Here is a 27977-nt window from a genome sequence, read left to right on the forward strand (position 1 = left end):
AAATCAAGAGAGTATTCTAAAAAACCGTCAATATGCTACACACCCTAGTTGAGGTAGTCAAAGGAAATAACTGAAGAACTTTAGAAGCTGTGATTGTTTATCTATCACCTGCTAACTCTTCCTTCAGGATAAATCTCTTCTACTTCCTTAGCTGAACATCCCTAACTGCACATCTTGAACAGAAGCTGGACTACGAGTATATCCTTACACATGTACCACATCCATAGTCTACATACAGAACTCCATAGCCATGCAAGAAGGAGATATACAAATTCAATCTCATCTCACTTCCCCAGAGCTAAACACTACTTGTACAGTGGTTAAGAGTGTGAACCTTGGAGCCATTTTGTCTCCTTGGGAATCCTGACTCTGTCACTTAAGAGCTGTGTAATCTTCAGAAAAATGTGTATGTTTCCTGTATATTAGTATGCTCAAAATAGAACTATAAAAAAAATAGTACCTACTTCACTTTAAGAATTACTGAATTAAAAGAGTTAATTCACATAAAGTGCTTAGAACACTGACAGACAATAAGCACTCAACAAACATTGGCTACTGCTGTTGATATATGTTCATTTTCTTTGTAGTTTCAAAAATTGTTCCTGTTTCCTCCAGTCTAATAGCATGCAAATTTGTTTTTCTGTTTCTATTACACCAGATATTGGCATTACATTTTAACAAATATTTTTGAAGATTTTTTTCTTTTTCTCTAGAAATACTGAAAACCAACTATAAGGTATAACCTTCCCCCCTCCCACCACGTGATGTACAAAACTTCCTCAGAACTCATAAGATTAGTGAGATTCAAACTGGTAATTTTTGTTTTTATATTACACCTTTTCTATTTAAAAAACCCTTTCTTAAAATCTGAATTACACTTCACAATTACATTAAGAATTACTTGGACAACAATAAAATTTATGTGTGTTCTATTCCCCTGGTTCCTTTTTGTTTATATAAAATCCTCTATGATGGGGCGCCTGGGTGGCTCAGTTGTTAAGCGTCTGCCTTCGACTCAGGTCATGATCGAGCCCTGCATTGGGCTCCCGGCTCTGCTGGAAGCCTGCTTCTCCCTCTCCCATTCCCCCTGCTTGCGTTCCCTCTCGCTGTGTGTGTGTGTCTCTCTGTCAAACAAATAAAATCTTAAAAAATAAATAAATAAATAAATAAAATCCTACATGATGTAAGCTATTATGATTGCTTAAGATTTAACGTGATGAATTCCAGAATGCTACCATTTCCCAAACTCTTTTTCAAGGTAATATTATTCTATTACTGAGGCTCTTTTATCTTCTGAACATCATGTCATAATTATTACAGCAGAATGGTATAATGTAAGAACAGTTCCACAGGTATAAAAACTGAGGTCCTAATCATTGCTTATGTTATTGCACAAATCATTTAATCTGTTAAGAGTCAGTGTTCTTATTCATATTTTATTCGTAAAATTAAAAAAAAAACAGTCCACTTCACTGAGTTGTGATTAGATTCAAATAAGATAATTCAGGGGCACCTGGGTGGCTCAGTCATTAAGTGTCTGCCTTGGGCTCAGGTCATGATTCCAGGGTCCTGGGATCGAGCCCTGCGTCAGGCTTCTTGCTCAGCAGGGAGCCTGCTTCTCCCTCTCCCTGCTGCTCCCCCTGCTTGTGTGCTCTCTCTCTCTCTCTCTCTGTCAAATAAATAAAATCTTTAAACAAAAAAAAAGGTAATTTATGTGTAAGTGATATAGAGCTGCAAAATAAATGAATACTTATTTCTGGGGGTTATTCTAAAATTGGCATAAAGTTTAGAGTTTTTTTTTTAAGATTTTATTTATTTATTTGACAGAGAGAGCGATCGAGAGAGAGAACACGAGCACAGAGAGAGGCAGAAGGAGAGAGAGAAGTAGACTCCCCATTGAACAGGCAGCCTGATGCGGGGCTTGATCCTGGGACCAATATTATGAACCTGAGCTGAAATCAAGAGTTGGCTGCTGAACCGACTGAGCCACCCAGGTGCCCCAAGTTTATATAGTTTAATAACAGCATATTCCTACTCCTTTACCTCTAAGAGTGAATCCTGAAAAAATCAACCATAAGAACAAAATCAATTAATTCTGAGTAAGAGATAAAAGGTAATAAAGAACAAGGAATTAACTAAATTTAAAGGGAAAATAGACCTTGTTTTAGAAAAAGTATGCTATCAATGTAAGCAGTTTTTAACATCCTAGCAACCTAAATGTATAGGAAAAGAAAACCATAGCTGTCATATCATACTGTAATATAGAAAGAAACATACTATACTATTAGGTGAAACTTTTTTCTGGCCTTCAGTAACAAAATATCACATGAACTATATACCAAGTGAGTATCTGAAATTTTGATTTGTTTTTCAAAGGAAGTCAAATTTTACAAATGTATTTTTGGATGAAATTACTTAAATTAGATATGTTTTCAGTCAGTTGGCCCAAGGGATAAATGTGTTTTTTAACGAAAGGGAAATAAAACTTTAAAACATTAGTGCCCACAACATCCTTTGCCCAACCCACTTCAGTTTCATACAGAAAAGATATGTATGAATTATTTTTCATATATTGATTAAGACAATTATTTTAACAATTCTAGCCATGTTCTATCTTGGTATTCCCGAGATTACACACTCTTAGAAACTGGTTCAACAGTCTACTTTTTAAAATTCTATCGTGTGAATTACAAATTGTTTTGACCATAGTAGAATTGCTATTTCCTTGAAATAGTAAATTGGAAGAACTGGTACTGAAAACCTGCCGTTCAGGACAGTTAAGTATTATCTTGAGTAAGGTCTCCAAATAACAGTCTGGTTATGTTACCATGGCAGCATTTCCTTTCACTGGGTCTGTTCACAAACTATCAGTAACAAGAGATAAAATTATATATTTGCTAACATTATGTTTTAGAGTCTTCAGCAAAGAGGAATTTATTTTAAACTAACTCTCACTTAAAAACCTTGCCCCTTTGTTATTGTGCTTAGATGACAGAACACAAATAATAAAGAGTTTCAGACGTTAAATATTGTTTTAAACTAAATTTGCCTATAACAAAATAAACCTGTGCAATGGAAACAGGAAATATGCACTCTCTCATTTATTTTGCATTTTGGAACTATGAGGCTTCTGGACTTAACTTGGTAGAGAACCACGGAAGGTTTTGAAGAAATAAGGAATATACTAAGAAATGAACTTTAAAAAGATCTTAATGTTGGGGCACCTGGGTGGCTCAGTCGTTAAGCGTCTGCCTTCGGGTCGGGTCATGATCCCGGGGTCCTGGGATCGAGCCCCGCATCAGGCTCCCTGCTCGGCGGGAAGCCTGCTTCTCCCTCTCCCACTCTCTCTGCTTGTGTTCCCTCTCTCACTGTGTCTCCCTCTCTCTCTGTCAAGTAAATAAAATCTTAAAAAAAATAAAAAGAATACCTGAACATCATAACCAGTAAGGCAAATTAAAAAAAAAAAAAAGATCTTAATGTTAGTTGTAAAGAATAGTTTGGGAGAAAAGGCAATGTTCACTATTCCTGAGATGTTTTTATGTACTTGCCCTGTACATTTTAATGGTTTCCTCCCCTGATTATCTTTTCTGTGGTTTTTTAGAATGACTGAATTAAAAAGAATTTACTAATCAAAAAGGGCATTCATAAGTCCTGTTTATAGTTTAAAGCATGAACTTTTACAGTGGTTGGCATGACTTCTTTTCCTGGGATTTAGCTATTGCAGCGAGTCATCACTATGCAAAAGTAAAGACTAAAACTGTACTAAACCAGGCAAAATTTCTAATTTTGTGTTTCCCAGCTCAAGTCAGTGTCTTAGTTTGGCTTTATAAAAATTTAGAGAAGTAGATACAAGACCTGGATGTTTAAATATTTAAAACATGAAACCCAAACCAAAACAAACCAAAAAAAGACCATGTCTAACTTTTATAATTTTTGGGGCACCTGGGTGGCTCAGTTGTTAAGTGTCTGCCTTTGGCTCAGGTCATGATCCCAGGGTCCTGGGATCGAGCCCCGCGGCAGGCTCCCTGCTCCGCGGGAAGCGTGCTTCTCCCTTTCCCACTCCCCCTGCTTGTGTTCCCTCTCTCGCTGTGTCTCTCTCTGTCAAATAAATAAATAAAATCTTAAAAAAAAAACTTATAATTTTAAAATACCGAGGCAGATAAATACCAAGCTAAAATTTTTAGACCTATCTATTGAGAGTATTAACTATGGTATGGATGATAGGGGGAAAAATCTAATCAGAAGCTATCCAGCTGGCTGGGTATCATTATCACTTTGTAGTTTGACCCAGACCTTGCCATCTTGCCATTTTTTTGAGATTATCATCTAGAGATAAGAGATATTCATCAGAAAAGTGCTGGCAAAGTTGCCAAATTCAATTCCAACATTTATTGGATGTAAGTATAACTTACTTGCCTTCTGTAGATTACAAGAGAAGTACTGTTATTCTGAAACACTGATTCCAGAAGTATTTCATAAATTAAAAAAAAAAAAAATCCACAAGCAACCCCAATCCTACCTGAATGTATCACTTTCTGTCCAAACTTCAGACATTTAAGCAGAGTGGCTATTGATTTTTGTGAAGACCATCACCTGCCAGTTTTTTTCCTCCTACCCTGACCTGCTGTAATAGCTTACTAATTTTTATCCCAATATATTACAATTTCTATATTTATCCTCATATTTTTTATTATCTCTTAAGATGATTTCTTTCTCTTTATCACACTCTTCCCAGACTCTGGACTGTATGCTTTCTTGTTCGCTAGCTCTCACTTCCTTAACCTCTTTCTTTCTCTGAGCATTCAAAAATGCTCAGGTTAATTATGGAAATAACGCACACATTTAAAAATTAAGGATAAAAACAAATCCCTTTTGATCACTACCACAAATCCAACTATACTGGACATATTATTCTGCAATTTTTATTACAAACAATACCACAGTGGATATATGTCTCCTTGTATGCAAGTATGAATCTTACTCTAGGGGAGAAATCAGAATCTAATCCACTAGATCAAAAGATATGTACATTTCTAATTTTAATAATTGTAGCCAAGTTGCCCTCAAAAATGGTTGTACTAATTTACATTCCTGTTAGTGGTATGAAAATATTGGTATTATTTCCCCTATCCTTAACTAAATTGGTATTATCAAACATTTAAAATTTTTGCATTCTAATGGGGTACAACTATTTCTGTGGGTTCTTTTAGTTTGTATGTCCCTGATTACTAGTGAGGATAAACATCTCTGCATGCTTATTGGCTATTTGTATTTCCTCCTCTGTTAACTGCCTGTTCATATTCTTATCCATTTTTTAATTAGTTTTCTTTTTCTTATTGAATTAGATTAATTCTTTACACACAGTGGTGTACTGCTCATTATAAACATCTCCTATCAACTTCACATTTAATGACAGAATGCTGGTAGTTTGAAACTGGCCATGATGGAAATATTTATACCTTGAGAATTTACAAAAGCTATATCCCCATCCCAACACAATCCCCACCCCACATATACCAGCACACAATATTTTGAATTCTCATCTGTTGGCTGCTAGTTGTCTCAATCACTTCTTCTTAACCAATCATTTAAGATTTCTGCAACATTTGATACTGTTGCTCATTCACACTTAAAATTTACCATCCTTTGCTTCCACTATAATATACTTTTCCTAGATTTTTCTACTGAAAATCAGTGCTGATGACTTCCAAATTTAGAGCTTTAATCCCACATTACCACTACTCCTGTACCATATTTCTAAGTACCTAACAGACAGTTCTCCTTTTATGTCCCATCATAAGCATAAACACAATAGGTCTTAAACTAGAAAATAATTAAGTGATATAATTCAAAATAAAATCCAACAATACATGTTGGAAAGAACATATCCAACATTCCTAAAACTTTCAGTCATCTGAAAGGAAAGTTTGAGGCTGGGGGAATCTGCTTCCAAGATGGCTTATTCACACAACTGTTGATAGAAGGCCACATTTCCTTGACACATAGGCTTCTCCATAAGGCTGCTTAAATGTCCTTATGATATGGCATCTGGCTTCCCCTATAGCTAGTTATCCAAGAGCCCAAGATGGAAGCTATAGTACCTTTTATGACCTAGCCTCAAAAGGCATGATCCATCATTTCCATAATATCCTCTTGGTTACACAGGTCAGTCCTATTCATTACTGAAGGGAACTCTACAAGGGCAAGAATAGTGGAAGGTAGGGCTCATTTGGGGGCCTCTTGGAGGCTGTCTATGACAGAGACTGATCCTTTGAAATTATTGAGGTTTTTTTAATGGCCTAACACATAGTTGGTCTTCATAAATATTCCATGTGTAGTAGACAATGTGTTAGACAGCAATATGTTACAAAAGATAACTAATACAACCTCCTTAAGTTAGCTGTAAGATGATGATAGATGATGATATATCCTAATGTCTTGCTACTCATGGACTAATGGCACCAGGATCAATGGGGAGCCTGTTAGAAAAGAAAGCCTCAATCTCCACCATAGATTTGCTGAATCAGAATCTGCACTTTAACAAGATCCCCAGATATCAGTGAATACACTTAAGTTTGAACGGCACTATCTTAGAAAAATCCTTCAGTCACTTAAAAACATAATTACTTGCTCTTAATTTTTATTCAAAACAAGAATAAGAGAGTTCTTCTACCATCTGGGAGTAGAGGAAGCCATCAGAGAACACAGTTACCAGCCTAACAAGAAAAAAACCAAATAATCCACAAAATCATAATTTTTTATGAGCTCATCTGAGAGCTAAGGCCACAAGACAACTGAAAGAAATGAATTCTAAAGTGTGACAGGGACTTGTTAGGAGAGATGGAACATATGAACTGTTTTACCTTTGGGAGAGTACAGAAAAAGTGGCAGTCATAAAATAAGGTTAAAAAAAAAAAGACTCAAATTTTAACGAATTGTTAAAAGCAGGGGCACCTGGGTGGCTCAGTCAGTTAAGCGTCTGCCTTCATCCCAGGGTCCTGGGATAGAGCCCGGAGTCAGGCTCCCTGCTCAGTGGGGAGCCTGCTTCTCCCTCTCCTTCCTGCTCGTGCTCTATCTCTGTCACTGTCTTTCACTCTCAAATAAATAAATAAAATGTTTAAACAACAACAAATTCTTAAAAGCCAAGTGTGAGCCAGCAAGATAATTTAAAATCCTTGGCATTTCCAGACAGAGGGTCTGAATCTACTAGCCAGCATTTTTCTACAGGCCTCCATCCAGTGCTCCACAGAACGACTTTAGACACAGCAGGAGACCTAAGACAGACACCCTTGGAGATGGTGATGGATGTGCAGAACATACTAAGGCTTAAGGCTGGAACAAGGATATCAGGCAAAGCTCATCCATATTCCAGGCTTTAAATGACCATAAGATGAGATCAGGTGTCATTGTGGGACAGTCACACAACCTGCGTACATGCTGGACAAAGCTCCACTATGAAGCAAAAGCTGTCTGCCACTGAAAGACACCCTCCTCACTCCAGTCCTAGGTAAAGGATGGCTACTGCTGGAGAAAAATACAACACTCAACTATCCTCACACTTTACTAACACTAAGCAATGGCCATGTGTCATTAGGTAATAGGCAGGAAATCTGCTCATGACCAGATGATACAAAGCAGAGATCTGCTGCCCCTGAGAAAGGAAATGGTAACTTACTTGTACCCAGGACCTCCCACTGATGCTAGGCAGAATTTATCTATCTTGAAGGGAATAAGCAGGAAATTGGCCTGAGCTCTGGAGCAGTGCTGTCCAATAGGACTTTCTACAATGAAAGAAATATCATATATCTGTACTGTCCAATATGCCAACCACTAGCCACATGTAGATAACTGGCTACTGATTACAGCTCTAGACTCCACTCTGAGTAGATGGAAGAGACTGTCTGCTCCATGGGAAGGTAAGGGAAGTCCTACTTTTGAGACAAAGGCATACAAAGTCTGCTTAATACTAAAACTAGAGCAGAAGAATCAAGAAACTCCTGCTCCCATCCCAAGAGCTTCATAGTAAGTAAAAAGCAATTGCTATGGGAGGGGCAAGAGCGCAGAGAGAAATATCTAACTCCCTTCCTGCCTCCAAATATATCACAAGCTGAAAGATAAAGGTAAAGCAGAAATGCTAAGAAAAATCATCTGATACTCCAGGACTCACATTAAGCACAAAGTAATAGCAGTCCATCTCTGTATGAATTTGAAGCCTGTGGTACTCAGAAGGTAATTATGACAAGCACAAAACCTAAACCCAGCCCAATTATTTCCTAGATTGACCAATACCTGTTTCATGCTAACAATCTGACAAAAGTAGAGGCATGTTTCTCTTACAAACAATGTTTGACATTTAATCCAAAATTAAGAAACACACACAAAAACAGGAGATAAAACAGTCAACAAAATCAGACACAAAGATGGACCAGAAGATATACTGTATCTATAATTAATATGTTTATGGATCTGGTGGGAAATTTCAGCAAAAAGATGGAAACTACTTTTAAAAAGGCAAATGAAGGGCAACCTTCTTGAGTTCCCTCCCTCTTTGGGAGCTTTGTACTATCACTTTACTACTGCTCAACAAACCTTGCTTTGCTGCCAAAAAAAAAAAGGAGGGCGGGCAAATGAAAATGCGAGAAATGATAAATATGCAGAAGTCCTTTATCAGATTTATCGACAGAATGAACACAACAGAGGGAAGACTAAACCTATAAAAGATTGAAAGAAATGATCCAAACTGAAACAAAGAGAGAAAAGAGTAGAAACTAGGGAAGAGCAACTAAGAGGTGAGACAATAGCAAATGGACTAACATATTTTTACTTGGAGTCCCAGAAGCGGGAAGTGAGCCACAGAAATATTTGAAGAGATAATGAACAAAACTTTTCTAAATTTAATAAATGACAACAAATCACAGATCCAAGAACCTCTGAAAAACCAAAACAGAATAAAAATAAAGAAAAACACACCTAGGTGCACCACAGTCAACTGCTTAAAAGTAGTGATATAAAGAGAAAAGTCATGGAAGTCAGACAGGAAAAAGAGAAAAAAAAAAGAAAGAAAAGAAACATTACAGAGGAATAAAGATAAGAATGGCAGCAGACTTCTTATCAGACATTATATAAGCCAGAACACAAGAGAGAAGCATCTTTAAAATCCTTCAAGAAAAAAAAAACCTTCTTAACCTCCACAAAAAGATTCTTATAAATTCATTGCCAGATTTGAACTATAAGAAATGTTAAATAAACTTATCCAAAAAAAAAAAGGAATTGATCCTGATAAGCATCATGATTAGTCAACTTTATCTGTGAAAAGCCATATAATAAGTGGCGTAATAGTATAATGGTGATAAATTAAAGATATATACTCAAAAGTATAATAGCAACCTTCACCACCACCAGCAGCCCCCAAAAAGAGAATAGCTGATAAGCCAATAGTAGAGATAAAACTGAATCATAAAAAAATACTCAATCCTTAAAAAGACAGAAGTGGGAGAAAAGAATAGAGCAAATAGAAAATAGCATGATGATAGATTTATAGCCAACCATATCAATTAATGTAAATGGTCTACATTCCAATTATAAGACTGAGACTGTCATACTGAGTAAATAAGTAACACATATTGATACAGTGACAGAACACTACAGAAACTAAGAATAGAAAATTAGAATATTAGAAAACTAATTTATGTCCTATAGTAGACTGAAATTATTAGATTTATATCAATATTTAAGAAATTTAAAAACATCTCAATGAAAGCAAATGATGAATATAATTAAGCTAAAACTGAAGTAATTATGAGTTGACTACTTTTTGTCTTCCTTTAGTTTCCCCATATTTTAAGGTCTTGATGTTAATTCTCCCCCACCTCCCCAAATACAGCAATGTTCATAAACACTGACCTTGCCATGGCTTCTTTCCACTTTCTGAAAACATTTATTCAGGGACAGATTATGTCGAACAGAATTCTTCCAGCCTGTTGGTGCAGTAGCAAAATATGGGAAGCGGTCCAAAATCCAGCTATAAATTTCTTTGACAGGCAAACATTTATTTGGAGAGTGTTCAATAGCCATGTAAATGAGAAGACTAAAGGAATATGGGGGCTTTGCAGTTGCTGATTTTTTTTCTGGGTTCTGATAGCAAGATGGTCCTAAGGATGGCACATCATCTCCCTCTATGTCATACAATGGACTAACAATTGGAAGACCCTCACTTCCAAGGCTGAAGTGTGTTAGAAGATTAGTACTTTCATGAAGCCAGTTCAAGTTTGTGAGTTCATCATCTGCTGACTCACTGTCCACTAGAGTGGCCTTTGGCCTGGCAGCATCAACAGCTTCAGGCAAGCTTCCCATTTTGTAAATCTGGCTTAATCCTGCAACCTTTTCAGCTCCTGGAGTTTCAGCTCTCTTTTCTGGAGTCATTCCAATTACTGGACCCATTTACACTTACAGTTCTGCAATAAAGAAAACAACTGTCAATCAATATAATACTTAAGATTCGTAAGCTCATGGAAAAAGAAAATACATATTTAAATATCACCAAATCAGAAATTTTGCAATTATCCCACATAATATTTAAGCACAATATTTGTACAACAAAGACATTAAAGGTTACAAAACAAGGAAGAGAATTTATTTCATATTACTCGAAATGGCTGTAAATAAAATACAGAATTATAACACCATATGTATGAGTGATTTAATAAAAGTAAATAAATATATTTTGAATACTTAATAAAGTCCTGAGCCTACAGTTACAGCCTAATAAGTAATGGTTATTATTAAAAGTGAGCAGACTTTCGGGATTTGAAACATGGCGGACGACGTGGACCAGCAACAAACTACCAACACTGTAGAAGAGCCCCTGGATCTCATCAGGCTCAGCCTGGATGAGCGAATTTATGTGAAAATGAGAAATGACAGAGAGCTTCGAGGCAGATTACATGCTTATGATCAGCATTTAAATATGATATTGGGAGATGTGGAAGAAACTGTGACTACTATAGAAATAGATGAGGAAACATACGAAGAGATATATAAATCAACAAAACGGAATATTCCAATGCTTTTTGTCCGGGGAGATGGTGTTGTACTAGTTGCCCCTCCTTTAAGAGTTGGCTGAAACAAAGAATTTATCATGTATGGAATATAGGAGCTTTTGTATGATTGCCTCTTTAAATGTAGAAGACATTCAAAAGAGAAACCTGCATAAATTTTGATATTAAGAAATGACCAAGGATTCTTCCACTCCTGAAACGAGTTGATTTGCGGATAACTAAAAAATTCTTAAGCTAAAGGGCATTTTAATTTTTTTCCAACCCTTTCAATAAATGTGATCACCAAGATGCAGGAAAAAAAAATAAAAAGTGAGCAGACTTTCTTTGAATTATAAGACTTTATAATCCATGCATTTTAAGGACCTATGACCTTTCTTATAGAAAATAACCAAATTTAAATTTAATAAATTTAAATTCAAATAAATATTTATTTAATAATTAAATTTAAATTCAACATTAAGCCAAATTTAAAATATTGCTTAAACAATAACTCTAAACAAACCCTTTCCTCAAATCTGAAATATTTACTATAGAGATAAATAATCTCTAACATTTTTATAGATTATACTAAATAACATTTCTTATTCACTAAATTCATTATCAGCAAAATTATTATTTACTGTAAATTTATTCTTATTACATGCAATATTTTAACTGAATTCTATATCATCTCATCAAGTACTGACACTGAAAGGCTGGCATTCTCTAAGTAAAATTTGAATTATCACTGTATTTTCAAGGAGAGTGGGAAAAAAAGCTATTTCTAAACTATCCATTTTTATTTCTATTTTCTCAAATGTCTTTTGTTTTACTTTTGAAACATACTTCAATGCAAAAAACTTATCATGGGAAAATAACTGACCAAAGAGAAAAGTGATATAAGTAATGTACTATATTAAATTCATTTGTAGTGGTTCATAAAAGTACCTCATTCATGAATTCAGTGAAAAACTTTGTCTTCCATTATCCTATTCAATCTACTTATGCTTATATAACTGAAATAAGAGAAGTACCCCTACAGTTTTATTTTACTTAGAACAAAGTTGGCAGTTTACTCCAAGAACTATGAAAACCAGTCAATATTACATGTAGAACAGTCTATCTGGATTCTGGTAGCTATTAACAGATGTAGTCTCAAAGCACTTAATTATCAACAGCATCAGCTAATATTTTTGGGACCAGGCATTGTGCTAAACACCACAAACTATATCTCAATTAACTATCAATTAAACCCTATAAAGTAAGCACTATTATTAACCCAATTTTACAAATGAGGAAAATGACTCAGAGGTTAAGCATCCTGTTTTAGTTTACCTGGTTAGTAATGGGAAACAACAGAATTTAAACCTGGGCATACTGACTTCAGAACTACAACTCTAACTACGACATTATTCTGGTAAGATAAGAAGGCAAACTCATCACCAGTGAATACCAATGACCCAAATCCCATCTATTTTAAATCTTACTACCGTTCTCTCCATATCCAGTTACTATCTTTCTTACTTAGATCTGTATCTATAACTTGACATACCAAGACATTTTAAAAGGAAAAGATCAAACTGAAAAAATTTGGTTTATATTTCAATCAATTATGAAAACCACATATTCATAAACATATGCACATGTGTGCATGCATATGTGCACGTAATATATTTCAGAGATGACACCCTGTCCTATGTGGCTGACCATATTCACTTTACCACCAAAGTCTCTTTACCCATAGAGAATTTCAAAAATGCGATCAATGAGAATTCACTGGTGGAAGAATATCTTGCTTCCTTTAAAAAAAAAAACACTCTTAGCAGTCAGTGTTCAAAGACAGGAATGACTCATTTCCAATGTTCTGCTTCTGCCTCTCACCTATTATCTCCATTTATCTTCAATCATATAGAAATCAGAGAGTACCAAATATCAGTAGCTGACACTTACTGAAATTTTACTATATTATAGATACTATGCTATGGGCTTGAAAATCTCTACTTACTCCGCACTGCTACTTAGTTCTGTGTATGTTCCTTTCTTCACAGCCATGAATTCCATAATGTGTAAGTTTTTTACTTTTGTATTCCTAATGAATCTTAACAAAATGTTGGGCATGAGTTGGCATTCAAATTATAATAATTTCAAACTGAAATGAACTTACAATCAACATATATGTTTACTCTGTACCAAGTGCCGTGTCACCTGCCTTTAAGAATTATTTTATTTTAAGGGCGCCTCGGTGACTCAGCCGAACGTCTGCCTTCGGCTCAGGTCATGATCCCAGGGTCCTGGGATTGAGCCCCGCATCAGGCTCCCTGCTTGGTGGGGAGCCGGCTTCTCCCTCTCCCACTCCCCCTGCTTGTGTTCCCTCTCTCGCTGTGTCTCTCTGTCAAATAAATAAAATCTTAAAAAAAAAAAAGAATTATTTTATTTTAAAAGAAAATCCATGCTAGAAAACATTCTAACTGGTAACAATCAGAAAACTGAAATTCATTGTTATTAATAAGGAAATGGAAGCAAAGTAAGCCATTTGCCTAAAGTTCTAAAATTAATAGAGCCAAAATTATAAACCGGACTGAGTTCAATATTCAATTCTTTGTCCATTAGAGTATACTCAATCTCTTAAGTAACTTATATTTTTAGCAATACTAATTAAGACACATTGTTGACAGATATGAGAATAACATATAGTCTCAAAAACTAATTCAGATGGTTACAAATATATGTTATTCCTCTGAATTAGAAGTTTAGAATAAAATCCCATTACTTTAATATGTAAAGCAATATTACGGCAGCATATATGCCAAAGATTACACAAAATGTAAAGCCAAGCAAAGTTAAAAAATCAAGTACTGACACTGAAAGGCTGACATTCTCTCAGGAAGCTTTGAACTGTGACTGTATTTTCAAGGAGAGGAAAAGAGCTGTTTCTAAACTATTCTTTTAGTATACTTTAGGATACCATCCACTTAGAATACTAAGTCCACCACAATAAACAGGCAAATGTATCTTTTCTCACAAATGAAGTAAGTATATAAATAGCAAACATATATTAGAAAATATCCAACTTCACTGATAATCAAAGAAACACAAAGCAAAACACAAATGTGATATTAAATATGACAATGTATTTGGCACAGTGCCTGGTATGCAGTAAGCATAAATATTAGTAATAAAAAAATCTACTTTTGCCCAAGTTAACAATGCTTTAAAAAATATTATATTTAATACCTGATTTTGGGCAAGGAGCTAGTGCCATTTTGGAATGCTAACTGGCAATATGCACCAAGAATCATTAAAAATGTCATATTCTTTGACCCAATAATTCATAGATCAATGGAACAGAATTGAGAACCCAGAAATAAACCCACACGTATATGGTCAATTAATCTACAACAAAGGAGACAAGAACATACAAATGGGGAAAGAGAGCTTCTTCGAAAAATGGTGCCGGGAAAACTGGACAGCTACATTCATTAAGAATGAAACTGTACCACCTTTTTTTTTTTTAAGATTTTATTTATTTATTTGACAGAGAGATAGTGAGAGCAGGAACACAAGCAGGGGGAGTGGGAGAGGGAGAAGCAGGCTTCCCAGAGAGCAGGGAGCCTGATGCGGGGCTCTCGATCCCAGGACCCTGGGATCATGACCCGAGCCAAAGGCAGATGCTTAATGACTGAACTACCCAGGCGCCCCAAAACTGAACCACTTTCTTAAACCATTCACAAAAATAAACTAAAATAGATTAAAGACCTAAATGTAAGACCTAAAACCAGAAAACTCCTAAAAGAAAAGTCAGTAATCTCTCAGACATCAACTATAGCAATATTTTTCTGGATCTGTCTTCTTAGGCAAGGGAAACAAAAGCAAAAATAAACAATGGGACTATATCAAACTAAAAAGTTTCTGCAGAAAAAAGGAAACCATAAACAAGATAAAAAGTTTTCTCCACTGAATGGGAGAAAATTTTTGCAAATGATATATACATTAAGGGGTTAAATATCCAAAATATATAAAGAACTCATACAACAACACCACCCCCCCCCAAATAATCCAATTAAAAATGGGCAGAGGACCTGAATAGACATTTTTCCAAAGACATACAGATGGACAACAGACCCATAAAAAGATGCCCAACATCACAAACCATGAGGGAAATGCAAATCAGAACCAGAATGAGATATCACCTTATACCAGCCAGAATGGCTAGTATCAGAAAGATAAGAAACAGCCAAGTATTGGTGAGGACATGGAGAAAAGAGAACTCTCATGAACTACTGGTGAGATATGAATTGGTACAGCCACTGTGGAAAACAGTACAGAGGTTCCTTGAAAAATTAAAAATAGAAGTACCATAGGATCTTATAATTCAACTTCTGAGTATTTACCCAAAGAAAACAAAAACACTAATACAGAAAGATAATAGCATCCCTATATTTACTGCAGCATTACTTATAATAGCCAAGGTATAGACATAACTTAAGTGTCCACTGTTAGATGAATGGATAAATAAGATATGGTATATACAAGCAATGGAATATTACTCAGCCATAAAAAGGAATGAAATCTTGCCACTTATGACAACATGGATGGACCTAGAGGATATTATGCTAAGTGAAATAAGTCAGACACAGAAAGACAAAAACCATATGATTTCACTTACATATGGAATCTAAAAAACAAAACAAAACAAACAATATCAATAAAGAGAGAAACAGACTCATAAATATGGAGAACTGGTGGTTACTAAAAGGAAGAGTATGGAGGGATGGGTGAAATGGGTGAAAGGGATTAAGAAATACAAACTTCCAGTTATAAAATAAGCAAGTCATGGGGATGAAAAGTATAGAACAGGGAATATAGTCAGTAATATTATAATATACTGGGGTGCCTGGGTGGCTCAGTCAGTTAAGCATCTGTTGATTTCGGCTCAGGTCATGATTTTGGAGGGTCTGCACTCAGTGGGGAGTCCACTTCAGGATTCTCTCCCCTCTAAAATAAATAAATAAATCTTAAAAAAATAATATTGTAATGTACTTATTGTAATGAGGATTTTTAAAGTATGTAATTGTTGAATCACTATGTCACTTCAGTGAAATAATCCTACATAGGAAAAACAGATTCTCTTTCTTCCTCGTCTTTTATACACACACACACACACACACACACACACACACACACACACACTCATCCAAGAATTATTAAAGACAATAGAAAAGTATAAACAACTTCTACATTTTATTATAGAGAAACAGCTAAACTGAAGTGCATCTATTCAATCTTTTAGTCATTAAAAATGACTCTCTTGAAGACTATGAAGTAAACAAAAAAGCTTATTAAAAATTGGTGAAAAAGTAAAAATATATAAAACACTGGTTTATATTAGCAACTCGATAATTTTTTTCTTTGTTCTCTTTACCAGTTTTTCTTTAATGTTTTTATTATTTTTATAGTAAAAAATTAAAATACACTCAAGGGGGAAAAAGTTGTGCTGGATTATTTTTTAGTATTTCCACTTCACAAAGAATCAGATCACAAAAAGGTCATGGACTTATCAAAGACCTCAAGTCAAAAACAGAAGCCACCTCAGGGGAAAAAAAAAAAGCCAAAACAAAAGAAAAAAAAAAAAACCCAAACAGAAGTCACCTCTTAAATTCAGTACAGCCTATTCTGCAACCAAGCTCTTCTGTAGCACAAATTAGCTCACTGGTAAATAGGGGAAAGATTTTAGTACAATGTGAAAATCACATTGGTTTGTAAGTGATTTTTACCAGCCTGTTTTTGCAATACTAAGTAATAAAGCTGAACCCAAAATAGGCCAACAGTGGAAAGCTGCGAGCTGCTGAAAATACAGTATTGTACACAATTCTCATTCAACCCATGTTCTTCCTCTTGGCACAGCTTGGCCACATGCATTTTCTTGGAAGTGTTAATGAGCTCTTCTCTCCAAATCTTTATGCCTTTTACCCTGGCCTCCATAACCCTGTAGCTTCAACCCTTCCATCAGGCTATTTTCATCTTTTTTTTAAAAAACCTAAATTGTTTAGTATTTATTTGTAACAAATTTAATATATCTTTAAAATATTCTAATAGTCTTACATTAAAATTTATTTTTGTTGGTGTTCTGGGTACAAAGCTTCATACTTTTAGGTGAGTTGACCCATCAGCTAGCACAATATTTTAGTGTTTTCAGAAATATATAGTATAGAAAAGAAAGATCTGTATATTTCATACCAAAAAATTTTTTTAAAAGCTTTTACTTTTGTTTGGAAAATTCTAGTTTCACACACACACAAAAATCTAGTTTTATGAGAAACCGCTTCTTAAAATGAACTGAAACCACTCAGTAAGAGGTCATTAATAATGTGCAAGGAAGTTGGCTTCATAAAGCAGAACAAGTAAAGAAATAAAAGGAAATCTGGGCTAGTGATGTAACATTTCCTTTTATTAATCTTTTAAAAACAACACTTCAATAATTGTTACATGCATAATTGTTACACACGCATTATTGTTACACATAATAAATGTCACTCAAAATAAGCATAGGGTCAAGAGATTATGATGTGGGGTTTGAAAACTGTACTCTAATTTCTTAGGAGCGTAACTAGCATAACCCAAGTAATGAATACATCCACTAATAAAACAACTCCTAAAACCAAGATAATGCTACAAAAAAGTAGGTAAATGTACAAGACAATTTTGCAAAGTACACATTTGTGTTAAGACTCCAAGTCTTCTACATTTAAGGAAAAAAACTGAATTTCCTCAGACAAGAATAATTTAAAAGTAGAGAGTTCCAACAAGCCCAGTATAATCACTCTGCAACCCCTACCTAGAGATTCACTGTGTAAGGCCATGGCAGCATTTTGAGAAGAGGGCTCAGGATTAAAATGTATCACTTTTTCACATTTGTGCAGCCCATGCATCTCTCAAAGATATCTCACAGAGATTTGCGTATTTCCACACTATATTCAATATCACAGTGATATTCTATTCTAGGACAAGAAAAATTAAATTCCGTATTGGAATTCTTGGATCATTTCTCAAAAGGTCAGAGGAGAGCACTTTTGCTTCGGTCAGTATTAACAATGGTCTGAGAGGAAATGCTTAACAGAGCTCAGAGAAGGTAAACTAAGGTACAGAATTTTCAAATATTACCCTTTAGAGGTATTATAAGAGCTATTATTGATAGCTCTTTTGCCCAAAATAACTAAGAAACCTCCTAAACACAAAATGTTGGTTATTACCACACAGATTTTTTTTGACTAATTTTATTTGTCCATGTTTTTAATTGACTGTATCAAAGACTAGGCAAACAAAAACATTTTTTCTTTATAGTTTTACCATGTTAGGACCCCTAAACACTTTTTTAGCCCTCTATGTTTTATAAACATCATATAAAATTGAATTGTACTGAAACTTGCTTTTCCCCCCACCAAATTCATTAACATGATTGCAGCAATAATTCACTTTTACAGATGACTAGTATTCTACTCTATGATTATATGCCAAAATTTATTATACTCTTGAGGACAATTATATATGTTTGAGGCTTAATAGCCTCAACAAGTAGCATTGTTATGGATATCCTTGTTCCCATCTCCCGGAATATAACTGCCAAGAACTTTATTGGGGTACACAACTAAAAGCAGAATATATTGGGTAGAATCATTGGGTCACAGAGTATTCTTCTCTTCCACTTTAACTGGTCATGACAAACTGCTACCAGGAATATATGTGTATTCTCTCTACTCCATGTACTCACCAAAAAAATTTTTTTGCCAACCTGACGACTATGAAATTTCATCTCCTTGTGTTTTAATTTGCATTTCTGATTAGTAATGGGGGTTGAATATGCAGGTATCCTCCACTTTTCGAGGTCTCATTACATTACTTTGCTTCTACAAAAGACTTATAAATTATGAGTACCTGTCAAAGAGGATTTTCACTTTTAGGAAAAAGCACAAAGTGAAAATAACATTCAGGGTCTGTTCTGAAGTGTGCATTATGGAGACTGTATGAACCTTGAGCTGGGAGAGTGGCAGTGCCAAGCTCCTTCCCCAGGGGATCTATACTCAGCACCTCAACATCAAGCTGCCATAGCTTTGAACTGTACCTGTGAGATTCTGGGCTTTATCTTGATTTATTTTGTGCATTCCTTGGTAAGATGTGTCCTAAGGTATCAGAAAAGCCTATGAGAGGTTATTTTTTGGCTTTGGGAATGTTTCCATATAAATTAATGGTAACTCCTCCTTCACTTTACACAATTGGGCTTCCTAAGGTTTTGCAGGAACACTCTACTTTGGGATACCAGGAGAAACCTGTATACAAGAAGTATCTTCTACTAATTGTCTATTTAAGTCATTTGTATTGTTTGTATACTAATCCTTACACATGATGCAAATATCTTTCCCTAGTAGGTGGTTTGTCTTTTTAGCCTTTCTATTAGTTGCCTATGAATGGAAAAGTTCTTAACTTTAATATGATGGAATTTATTAACCCTTTCCTTTATGGTTACTGTAGTTTGTTTCTCATGTAAAAATTCCTTCCTAGGGTGCCTGGGTGGCTCAGTTGGTTAAGCATCCCACTTGATTTCAGCTCAGGTCATGATCTCAGGGTCCTGGGATCGAGTTCTGCGTGGGCCTCCTCAACCAGCGGGGAAGTCTGCCCGGGGATTCTCTCTCTCCCTCTGCCCCCCCTGCCCAGCTCCTGCTCCCTGTCTCTATGTCTAAAATAAAATAAATCTAAAAAATATGTATGTTTTATCCTTTCTGTTGTGGGAAACAATCTGCTATTGGCCGTTGGCATCCCTGAACATTCTTGCTGGATATGCCAAGAATGAAAAGCCTTTACTTGGGCCATTACTCAGGGTTGTGTTTGCTACAAGCAAACTTGAAGGATGACCTAATATCTCCCAAAGAGCAGTTTGAGCTCCATGAACATTTCTTCTTTCATTCATGAGTTATTTAAAAGAATGTTTCTTAACTGCCACGTGATTTTTTTTTCTAACTAATTTCTAACTTAAATGGTCCATAGGCTGCTAATCCTTTGAAATGTGTTAAAACTTATTTGGTCCCAGTATGTGGTTGATTTTCATGATTCAGCTGATGTTTCCAGTGACTGGATGAAATAGATGTCCACTAAATTAAGCATGTTAATTACACTGTTTAAATTTTCTATATTTGTACCAATTTGGGGGGGTGCTGTTTACTTTATTAAATACTGAGGCAGATATATTACAATCTCCCATTATGCTGGTGAAATCTGTCAATTTTTTCTGGTAGTTCTGTTAATTTTTGCTTCTTTTTTTGTGGTTATGGTTATTAGTTACATACAAATTTAAAGCTTCTATTATTCCTGGCAAAAATGAAACATCTACCATTATGTATCAATTCTTTTTCTCTAGTAATTCTACTAGTTTTAACATCTATTTCAAATGATATGCCAGCTTTCTTTGCACTAATATTTGCCTGGTATATTTTTTTTCCATCACTTTACTTTCAACATGTTTTCCTTTTGTTTCCTTCTAGTCTTGGCTTTAAACCCCATAGAGCTGAACATTTTAAATATAAGGTATAGATATATTTACTTCTAATACCTTATTTGGTGTTCTACTCCATATTTCTAGTTTTTGCCTTCTTTAGGATTTTTTTTCCTGATTCCATTTTTTTATCATTTATTAGTTTGGAAGTTATATATTTATTTCTATTACTAAAAATCTTAAAATTTTTATCATGCGTTCTTATCAAAATCCAAAGTTACCTTTAATCTAAGTAATAAAAAGATCTTTTCAATACTAGCTCCAATCACCTCCTCCTGGTTTATAAAATAATGGGTATTTAGTAAAGAACTATAATAACTGGCACTTTAGTTCTAGCTTTTATTATTCATAGTTAATATTAATAAGTAATATTGTTATAGTTAATTTTTATTAATTTACCCATATACTTACCACTCTCTCTGATTATTCCTTCTTGAATCTCATACTTGCTATGACCATTTTCTTTCTACATAAAACACGGTCTGCTTTTGAACTTTCAGATTTTATTTACCTGAGCATGTCTATTTTACCCTTTGTTTAGGAAAGACATTTTTGCTAGCTATAGAATTCTAGGTTGAACTAGAGTAGGTTATAGCTGTTAGATTCATTTCCACTGAGTATATCATTTCATGGTCTTCTACTTCCATTATTGTTATTGAAACCTGATATTCCTCTAAAGGTGTTCTGTTTTCTCCTAAAATTTTCCCCTTTATTAACCTATTTTATATTTTCCATTTTCTTGTCTGTGTTGCATTCTGGATTTCTTCAGATGTCTATCTTTCATTGTATCAATTTTTCTTCAGTGGGGTCTATTTACTTTTATCTATCTTTTGAATTTTAATTTCAATTACTATATATTATTTCTAGAACCTCTGATTCTTTACAAAATGTTTGCTCTTTTCCTCATTTTAAGTTGTCACTGAACATATTAAATGTACAAATTTTATATTTTACATCTGATAATTTCAAGATGTGAACTATTGGCAAGTCTGATTCTGCTGATTCTATTATGCCTTGTTTCCTTAGTTTGTAAATTTTTATTATAAGCTACTCATTTTCTTTTTTTTTAAGATTTTATTTATTTGACAGAGTGAGAGTGCAAGCACAAGTAGGGGGAGGGGCAGGGGAAGAAGCTGACTCCCTGCAGATCAGGGAGCCTGATGTGAGACATGACCTGAGCCAAGGACAGACGCTTAACCAACTGAGCCACCCAGGCACCCCTAAGCTATTCATTTTCATTAGAACATTACTAAAACCAACTCCTTGATGATGATTTGTGTTGCTTCTGTCAGGTCCCCAGGAGTAGTAACAATGAAGGATCATTTTAAATTCTTAGCTTGAGGTTTAGTGTGAATTCAGGGAAACCTGTGTGAGGGCTAGTTTGTGGTTAATAAATTTTCAGTAGTGATTTTATTTTTCCTGTTAGCAGCAATATTCTTATAACTTTCTTTGTCCCCTGTAAGGACATGAAGGGTAAGAATATCTAGATTACTCTTACGTCTAGAAGTTATAGCCCTTTAGGGCTCCACAGTAATGGGGAAGACTTATTTCCTCCTAGGTATTTTATCTTGGCTGGGTCTGGGCTTTGCTTCCTTATCCTGAGCCCCACAAGGCTAAGAAAACAGAAACTCAACTGATTTGATAACTACCCTCAAGGCAATAACCAGCTTCAGTACTCAGCTTACTGCACTGGGTTCTCTCTGGGTTTCCAATTAGTGTTCGGTCTAACTATTCTTTATTTTGTGCCAGAGCACTGATGCATTTTATCAAGTATTTTAGGTTGTTTTCGGCAGAAAGGCTGGTCCAGGTATTTCTTTTGTCATGCTGCTGGAAACTGATGTTTATATTAGTACCTGATGGCACTATCATAACCTATGTTATCCTGTATCTGAAACCACTAGTTTCTTAAGTTTCTTCTGCTTCAACACACTTGAGGAATTTAACTCACTCCTCTACCAGTAAGAGTTGCTCATTATAACAGTGATTCCCAACTAGAAGTAGGTAGAGGACATTTCCCTGGAGGTGGAAGGTGGTGATCCAAAACTGTGCACATTTTTTTAAAAAGAGGTGGTTCTTCTCATTCCTTTTAAAAATCATATTCATTAAAGACAGGAAAGCTATTTTAATCCCTTTAACTATGATTCAGGCTTGTCATTATAAACACACTTGTAAAGAATATTTATACGGGCTAGGCAAGTATATAGGACTATTTGCCACTTTATTAGTGTTTCTCAAATCAGGATGTCCCATGGATATACTCTGGCGGCCAAGAGTTTTGCAAATTTTCATTCTGTTGCCTTTATTTCAGTAACGGTATAAAAATGTATCTTACTATTTTCAAAGAGAAAAATGAAAGACTTATTAAAAAAATTACTTCAGGAACTAAAGTCAGTGATTCTTAAAATGGGATTTATAATTTTTTTTCTTTAAAAGGGATCCATGTATCATGATCTCAGGGTCCTGGGATGGAGCCCCACGTCAGGATCTCTACTCGGCAGTGAGTTTGCTTCTCCCTCTCTGTCTGTGATCTCTCTTGCTCTCTCTCTCAAATAAATAAATCTTTATAAATAAATAAATAAATAAATAAATAAAAGAGATCCATGTATTATTCAAGTTGAGAAATATTGCTCCACGCTAAAAGGCTTCACCTTGCTATGCTTGAGTTACTGGATTAATCTTCTTAGTTCATTATATCCTAGTTTTCATTTGTACTGCACTCACTCTACCTGATTACACAGGTGTGTGATCCCTTATCTAAAATCCTTGAGAGCAGATATATTTGAGAATTCAGAATATTTTAGAATTTAGAAAGGAACTACAATGCAAAGATGATATGTTGTACGATGTGTCGGTGAGGTTTGAGGCAGTACCCCATAATAAACACATCAGTATTTCTGTAGCAAAATGTAGATTCACACTAAGAGAGTAAATAAAGACCATCAATTGTCTTACATCAGTTCAGATCATGTTTTGCTACTAAATATGCTAAGAGAAAATTTTGGTTTTCAGAGCATTTTGGATTTCTAAATTATTAACATAGTATTATATTACCATTATCTGCTATAGACTAGAAAGCCAAAAAATTTTTATTAGAATTTCATATAAGATCACAGTAACATCGGGGCACCTGGGTGGCTCCGTCGTTAAGCGTCTGCCTTCAGCTCAGGTCATGGTCCCAGGGTCCTGGGATTGAACCCCACATCGGGCTCCCTGCTCAGCCAGGAGCCTGCTTCTCCCTCTCCCACTCCCCCTGCTTGTGTTCCCTCTCTCTCTGTGTCTCTGTCAAATAAATAAATAAAATCTTAAAACTTTGTAATTTCCCCCCCCAAATATTTAGAGTCCCTTTTTTGTCCATTTGTGGTTTAATAGTTGAGGATACAGAATAGATAACTTCCTGATAAACAGGAAATATATATTATGAATTCTAAAATGTCAGAAGTACCTAAATGTTTATAGAAATTTAAAATACATCTCAAAGCTAATGTATTAGCTATATTGGATTATGATTACAATATCACTACACCTTGCAATGTGGAGAAAAGGTAGAGAAAGAGAAGTTTAACATATATACTATTCAGAACAACCTCTCTTGGTCGTTTTCAAAGAAACAAACAAAAAGCAAAACAAAAAACAAAAAACAAAAAAACCCAACCCTTTTACTCCTACTACCTTCATGGCTCTATTGCCATAATTGTATACTATTTTACCATAGAATCTAACAACTATGGCACAACTGCAAAATGAAAGGAATTAATACATGTCATACTAGGAGATACTTAACAGAAACTTGAGAGGACAGTGTATCTGAAGTTAAAATTGTGAAGGATAAGCAATTTCATATGATAAAAAATAGTAAAATCTAAATCACAATTCTTGATATTATAATCACATCTGGTGGCAGTAAAGCAGAGAGTTAAGAGCATGAGCTGTGAAAAGATATTGCCTGGGTTCAAATCCCAGCTCAGCCACTCAATAGGCTATAAGACCTAATTTAGTATTATTATAGCCTGACTTTCATAAACTGTTAATACAAATTAACATGAGAATATAAAGCAGTTAGAAAAGTGGTAGAGAGTAAGTGCACAATGAATACTAGCTACAGAGATGATAATTATTATTAGTTGTTAATTTTTAAATCATTATTAGTTTCCTTCCTAAAGTAGATTTATAAATGGTACATCTTTCAAATACAAAAATTAGGGTACAAAATCAGTAACAATACTTTATGTTTTGAAGTTTGGGAATTAAAAAAAAGAATCCTAACATTAAGGATGGGTCTCCTTTATGACCAGTGACACTGGCAAGGCAGCCACCTGAAATTAGGACTTCTCAGAAGAGTGCTGCAATAACAATTTCATCATTTTCTCTATAATGCGACTTTCACTTCCTCATTCTATGTTTCCATGCACTTTATATGTTGTTATATCAGTATTTTACCAATCATGCTACATGACAGAACTCTTCTTCTAATCTTTCTAGTTTAAATAAGAGAAATCAAACCACATAAACCTTTAGAACTTTTTTTTAGTATTTTGTTATTAATGCCTCTAAAAACTCTTAAGTTCCTTTATTAACAGCTCTGCCTAATGCTAACATTCTCATAAACACACACAAAAGTAATTTATAAAAAATGAATACACTACCTCTGAAGTAAAAAAAAAAGTGTTGAGTTTTCACTAGTAATGACATTCTTAATGACAAAAAGAAAAAATATCTACATATATAGTACATTCATTTGTATCCAACTAATTCAGAATCTACTATCCTGTTACAGAATTCTTATGAAGTTAAAATATTCAAGATAATAATCTCCTCTTTGAAGATACTACTTATTGTTTTGTGATTTCAGCATATCTACAGTACTTTAAAAATATGGGTTCATAAAAAAATGGGTAAATGAATATAAAACTTACTTAAAACCCCCAAATCACGGGGTGCCTGGGTGGCTCAGTCGTTAAGCGTCTGCCATCAGCTCAGGTCATGATCCCAGGGTCCTGGGATCGAGCCCCACATGGGGCTCCCTGCTCAGCGGGGAAGCCTGCTTCTCCCCCTCCCATTCCCTTGCTTGTGTTCCTTCTCTCACTTTGTCTCTCCTTGTCAAATAAATAAAATCTTAAAAAAAAAAAAAAATCAGGCTCTCAGTCCAGTAATTCTCATGAATATGACTTTTTTAGTGTATACTTTATTAATATAAATCCATAGCAAATAAGGAATAATTGCAATTAACTCAGTTCTATTAATGATGTGTTTAATACTTCTAAAAAGTGCTTTTCAGTATCACTGAATCCCCTGATGTTACATTTTTCAATTTTAATTAAGTTTTTAATCTTACCTATATTACAGTTCTTCAAGCCTAAATCTAAGATACTATTTGTAAAATAATTTATTTCACAAAAAATTTATTTTTAATCCATTATATTACCTAGGAATTCTCATTAAAAAATTTTTAAAAAGCACCAAAAAATACGCAGATCAAAATAAGACAGTCTTGATATCCCAAAGCAAATTATTCCAATTTTTTTCTTTCACCCCGCCCCGCTAATCATTGAGTATTTCTTTTCCTAGCATATTTCCTAGATTAATTCAACAGCATAAGATTCTAATAAGCTCAACATAAAATATTTTAGCAGTTTTTAATTACTAATTATTTTCAAAATCTTAAGAGTTCTTCTTTTAAAAAAAAAAAAAAGGAAAACCCCAAAAAGGTAATGAGGAAAATCAATTTTGCTGTTAAAAGCTTTTTTACTACACTAGAGTGAAAAGGAACCATGCCATCTGTTATGTTTTACTAGAACTGGGAAGAAGATGAAACCAACACTTGAGCAATTGTACAGAGAAACCCCGAAGACTTGCTGTCAGTCCTACGCTTAAAGCAAGAAATGATTAACCTTGAACAATATGGCAGCCTCTAACCTACAGGTAAAGTTCTCACCATTTTCACTCTTCTAGTCTAGCTTTCTACTTAATATGTCTCATTATAAATATTTTAAAACATGTAAATTCATGAAGCATGTGGCAAATGAATATTATTTTTTGTTATATTTAATTAAATGTATTTACAATTTCTAATTCTTTTTATGTGGCTTAAGACATTTGGAAACTTTATTTTTATTAATTTTCCTTCTTCCCTCCTACCAGTAACTTAATGTCATAGGTAAATCAAATATTCCTGCAAATGTAAAAGAACAACCAAAGAGTAGGCCCCATCTCAGATTTGTGGCTTTCCCATCCAATCACTTTAAAGTAACTAATATAAAAAACTAGACTTGGGCTAAGACAACCCTAGCAAAGGTAAACAGTCTTTCACTTAGTTCAGGTCACTAAACAATGTTTGCCGTAGAAAAAAGAAATCTACTACAGAGACATGGCATAGTAGAGAATTCTAAAATGTTTGTGATTTTATTAGCACAGCCTGGCAATTATCTCAATTCATTACCATAATTTAAGCTTTCTCTGATGAAGATAAATACATAAAAGAAATTTCCACTCAATTTCCCTCACCTCCATTCTCTGTGGGACTGAACTATTTTCATTGATTAATTATAATAAAATAACTTTTCTCAACCCTGGAAACCACAGCATTATATTTCCAGGATTTATTCAACAGTATAAGAAGCTTATTATAAGTTCATTATAAAATATTTTAGCAGTTTACAGATACTAATTTTTTTAAATCCTAAGAGTTCTTCATTTTTAAAAAAAGGAAAACAATTTTATTCCTGTTAATTTACCACACTGAGAGCAAAAACAAAGTGTGACATTTATTGAGCACATACTATTTTGCAAGGCACTGTGTAACAAACCTAACATATACTAGAATTCTTATGATATTCCACTGACTCAAAATACCTGATAACGTTGGTAACCCTCAGGTAAGAAAAAATTTAGACATATAAAAGGAAGGAACTCAATCTTTTCTACTGAATAACAATAAAATCTTCATTTTGATTAAGAGTCTCTATTATAAATAATGTCCACCCCATAAAATCCAAGATTGAGATTAGAGGGTAGAGTCAAATACCAAATGTACTGCAAAAAGACGTGTGTTTGATTATAATGCTACATGATGTCATGTATCCAGGACAACTGAAGCATTATGGTCTCTTAGGGATAAAACTGCCTCTTGGTCATAGATTTAGGTGACACAGCATGTGATCCATTGTCTCTACACAAAAAATATGTGCAGCTGCATTTTCCAGTCAAGAAAGGGCGGGAAAAGGCGGGGGCTGGGGGGTGATGCAGAATACAAAAGGGTCAAAGATTTGTCTCATAGGGAAACTGTTTTTCAAATAGGGGTAAAAAAAGAAATTGAGTGAAGGAAAAGACCTTTCTCCAAGTCATGCTAAAAGCGTAAAACACTAAAATCTGGGGGAACAAATTCTGTTGTAACCTTCCAC

The 27977-nt window shown here is 34.6% G+C and overlaps 2 protein-coding genes across 5 annotated transcripts in view; one reads left to right on the top strand and one right to left on the bottom strand.

Moving 5' to 3' along the window:
• The window catches only part of FOXN2 (forkhead box N2), a 63702-nt gene that overhangs the window by 20442 nt on the left and 15283 nt on the right, over positions 1-27977 (bottom strand). For 3 of the 4 annotated variants that reach the window (XM_025868864.2, XM_025868863.2, XM_073897741.1), the window contains exon 2: positions 9904-10454. In XM_025868864.2, the coding sequence (XP_025724649.1) occupies positions 9904-10440 (537 nt within the window). In that variant the 5' untranslated portion in view covers positions 10441-10454. Of the gene's footprint in view, positions 1-9903; positions 10455-13200; positions 13225-27977 lie in introns of those variants that run through there. The other variant, XM_073897742.1, reaches the window with a different exon arrangement.
• Positions 10787-11370, top strand: LOC112821595 (U6 snRNA-associated Sm-like protein LSm3). Its single transcript, XM_025868866.2, has one exon. It carries the CDS (start codon positions 10814-10816, stop codon positions 11120-11122), a length of 309 nt encoding a protein of 102 aa, XP_025724651.1. The 5' UTR covers positions 10787-10813; the 3' UTR covers positions 11123-11370.

Source organism: Callorhinus ursinus, unplaced genomic scaffold (assembly GCF_003265705.2).
Source record: "Callorhinus ursinus isolate GAN/ISIS: 27379988/994484 unplaced genomic scaffold, GSC_fseal_2.0 scaffold10, whole genome shotgun sequence".
NCBI lineage: Eukaryota > Metazoa > Chordata > Mammalia > Carnivora > Otariidae > Callorhinus > Callorhinus ursinus.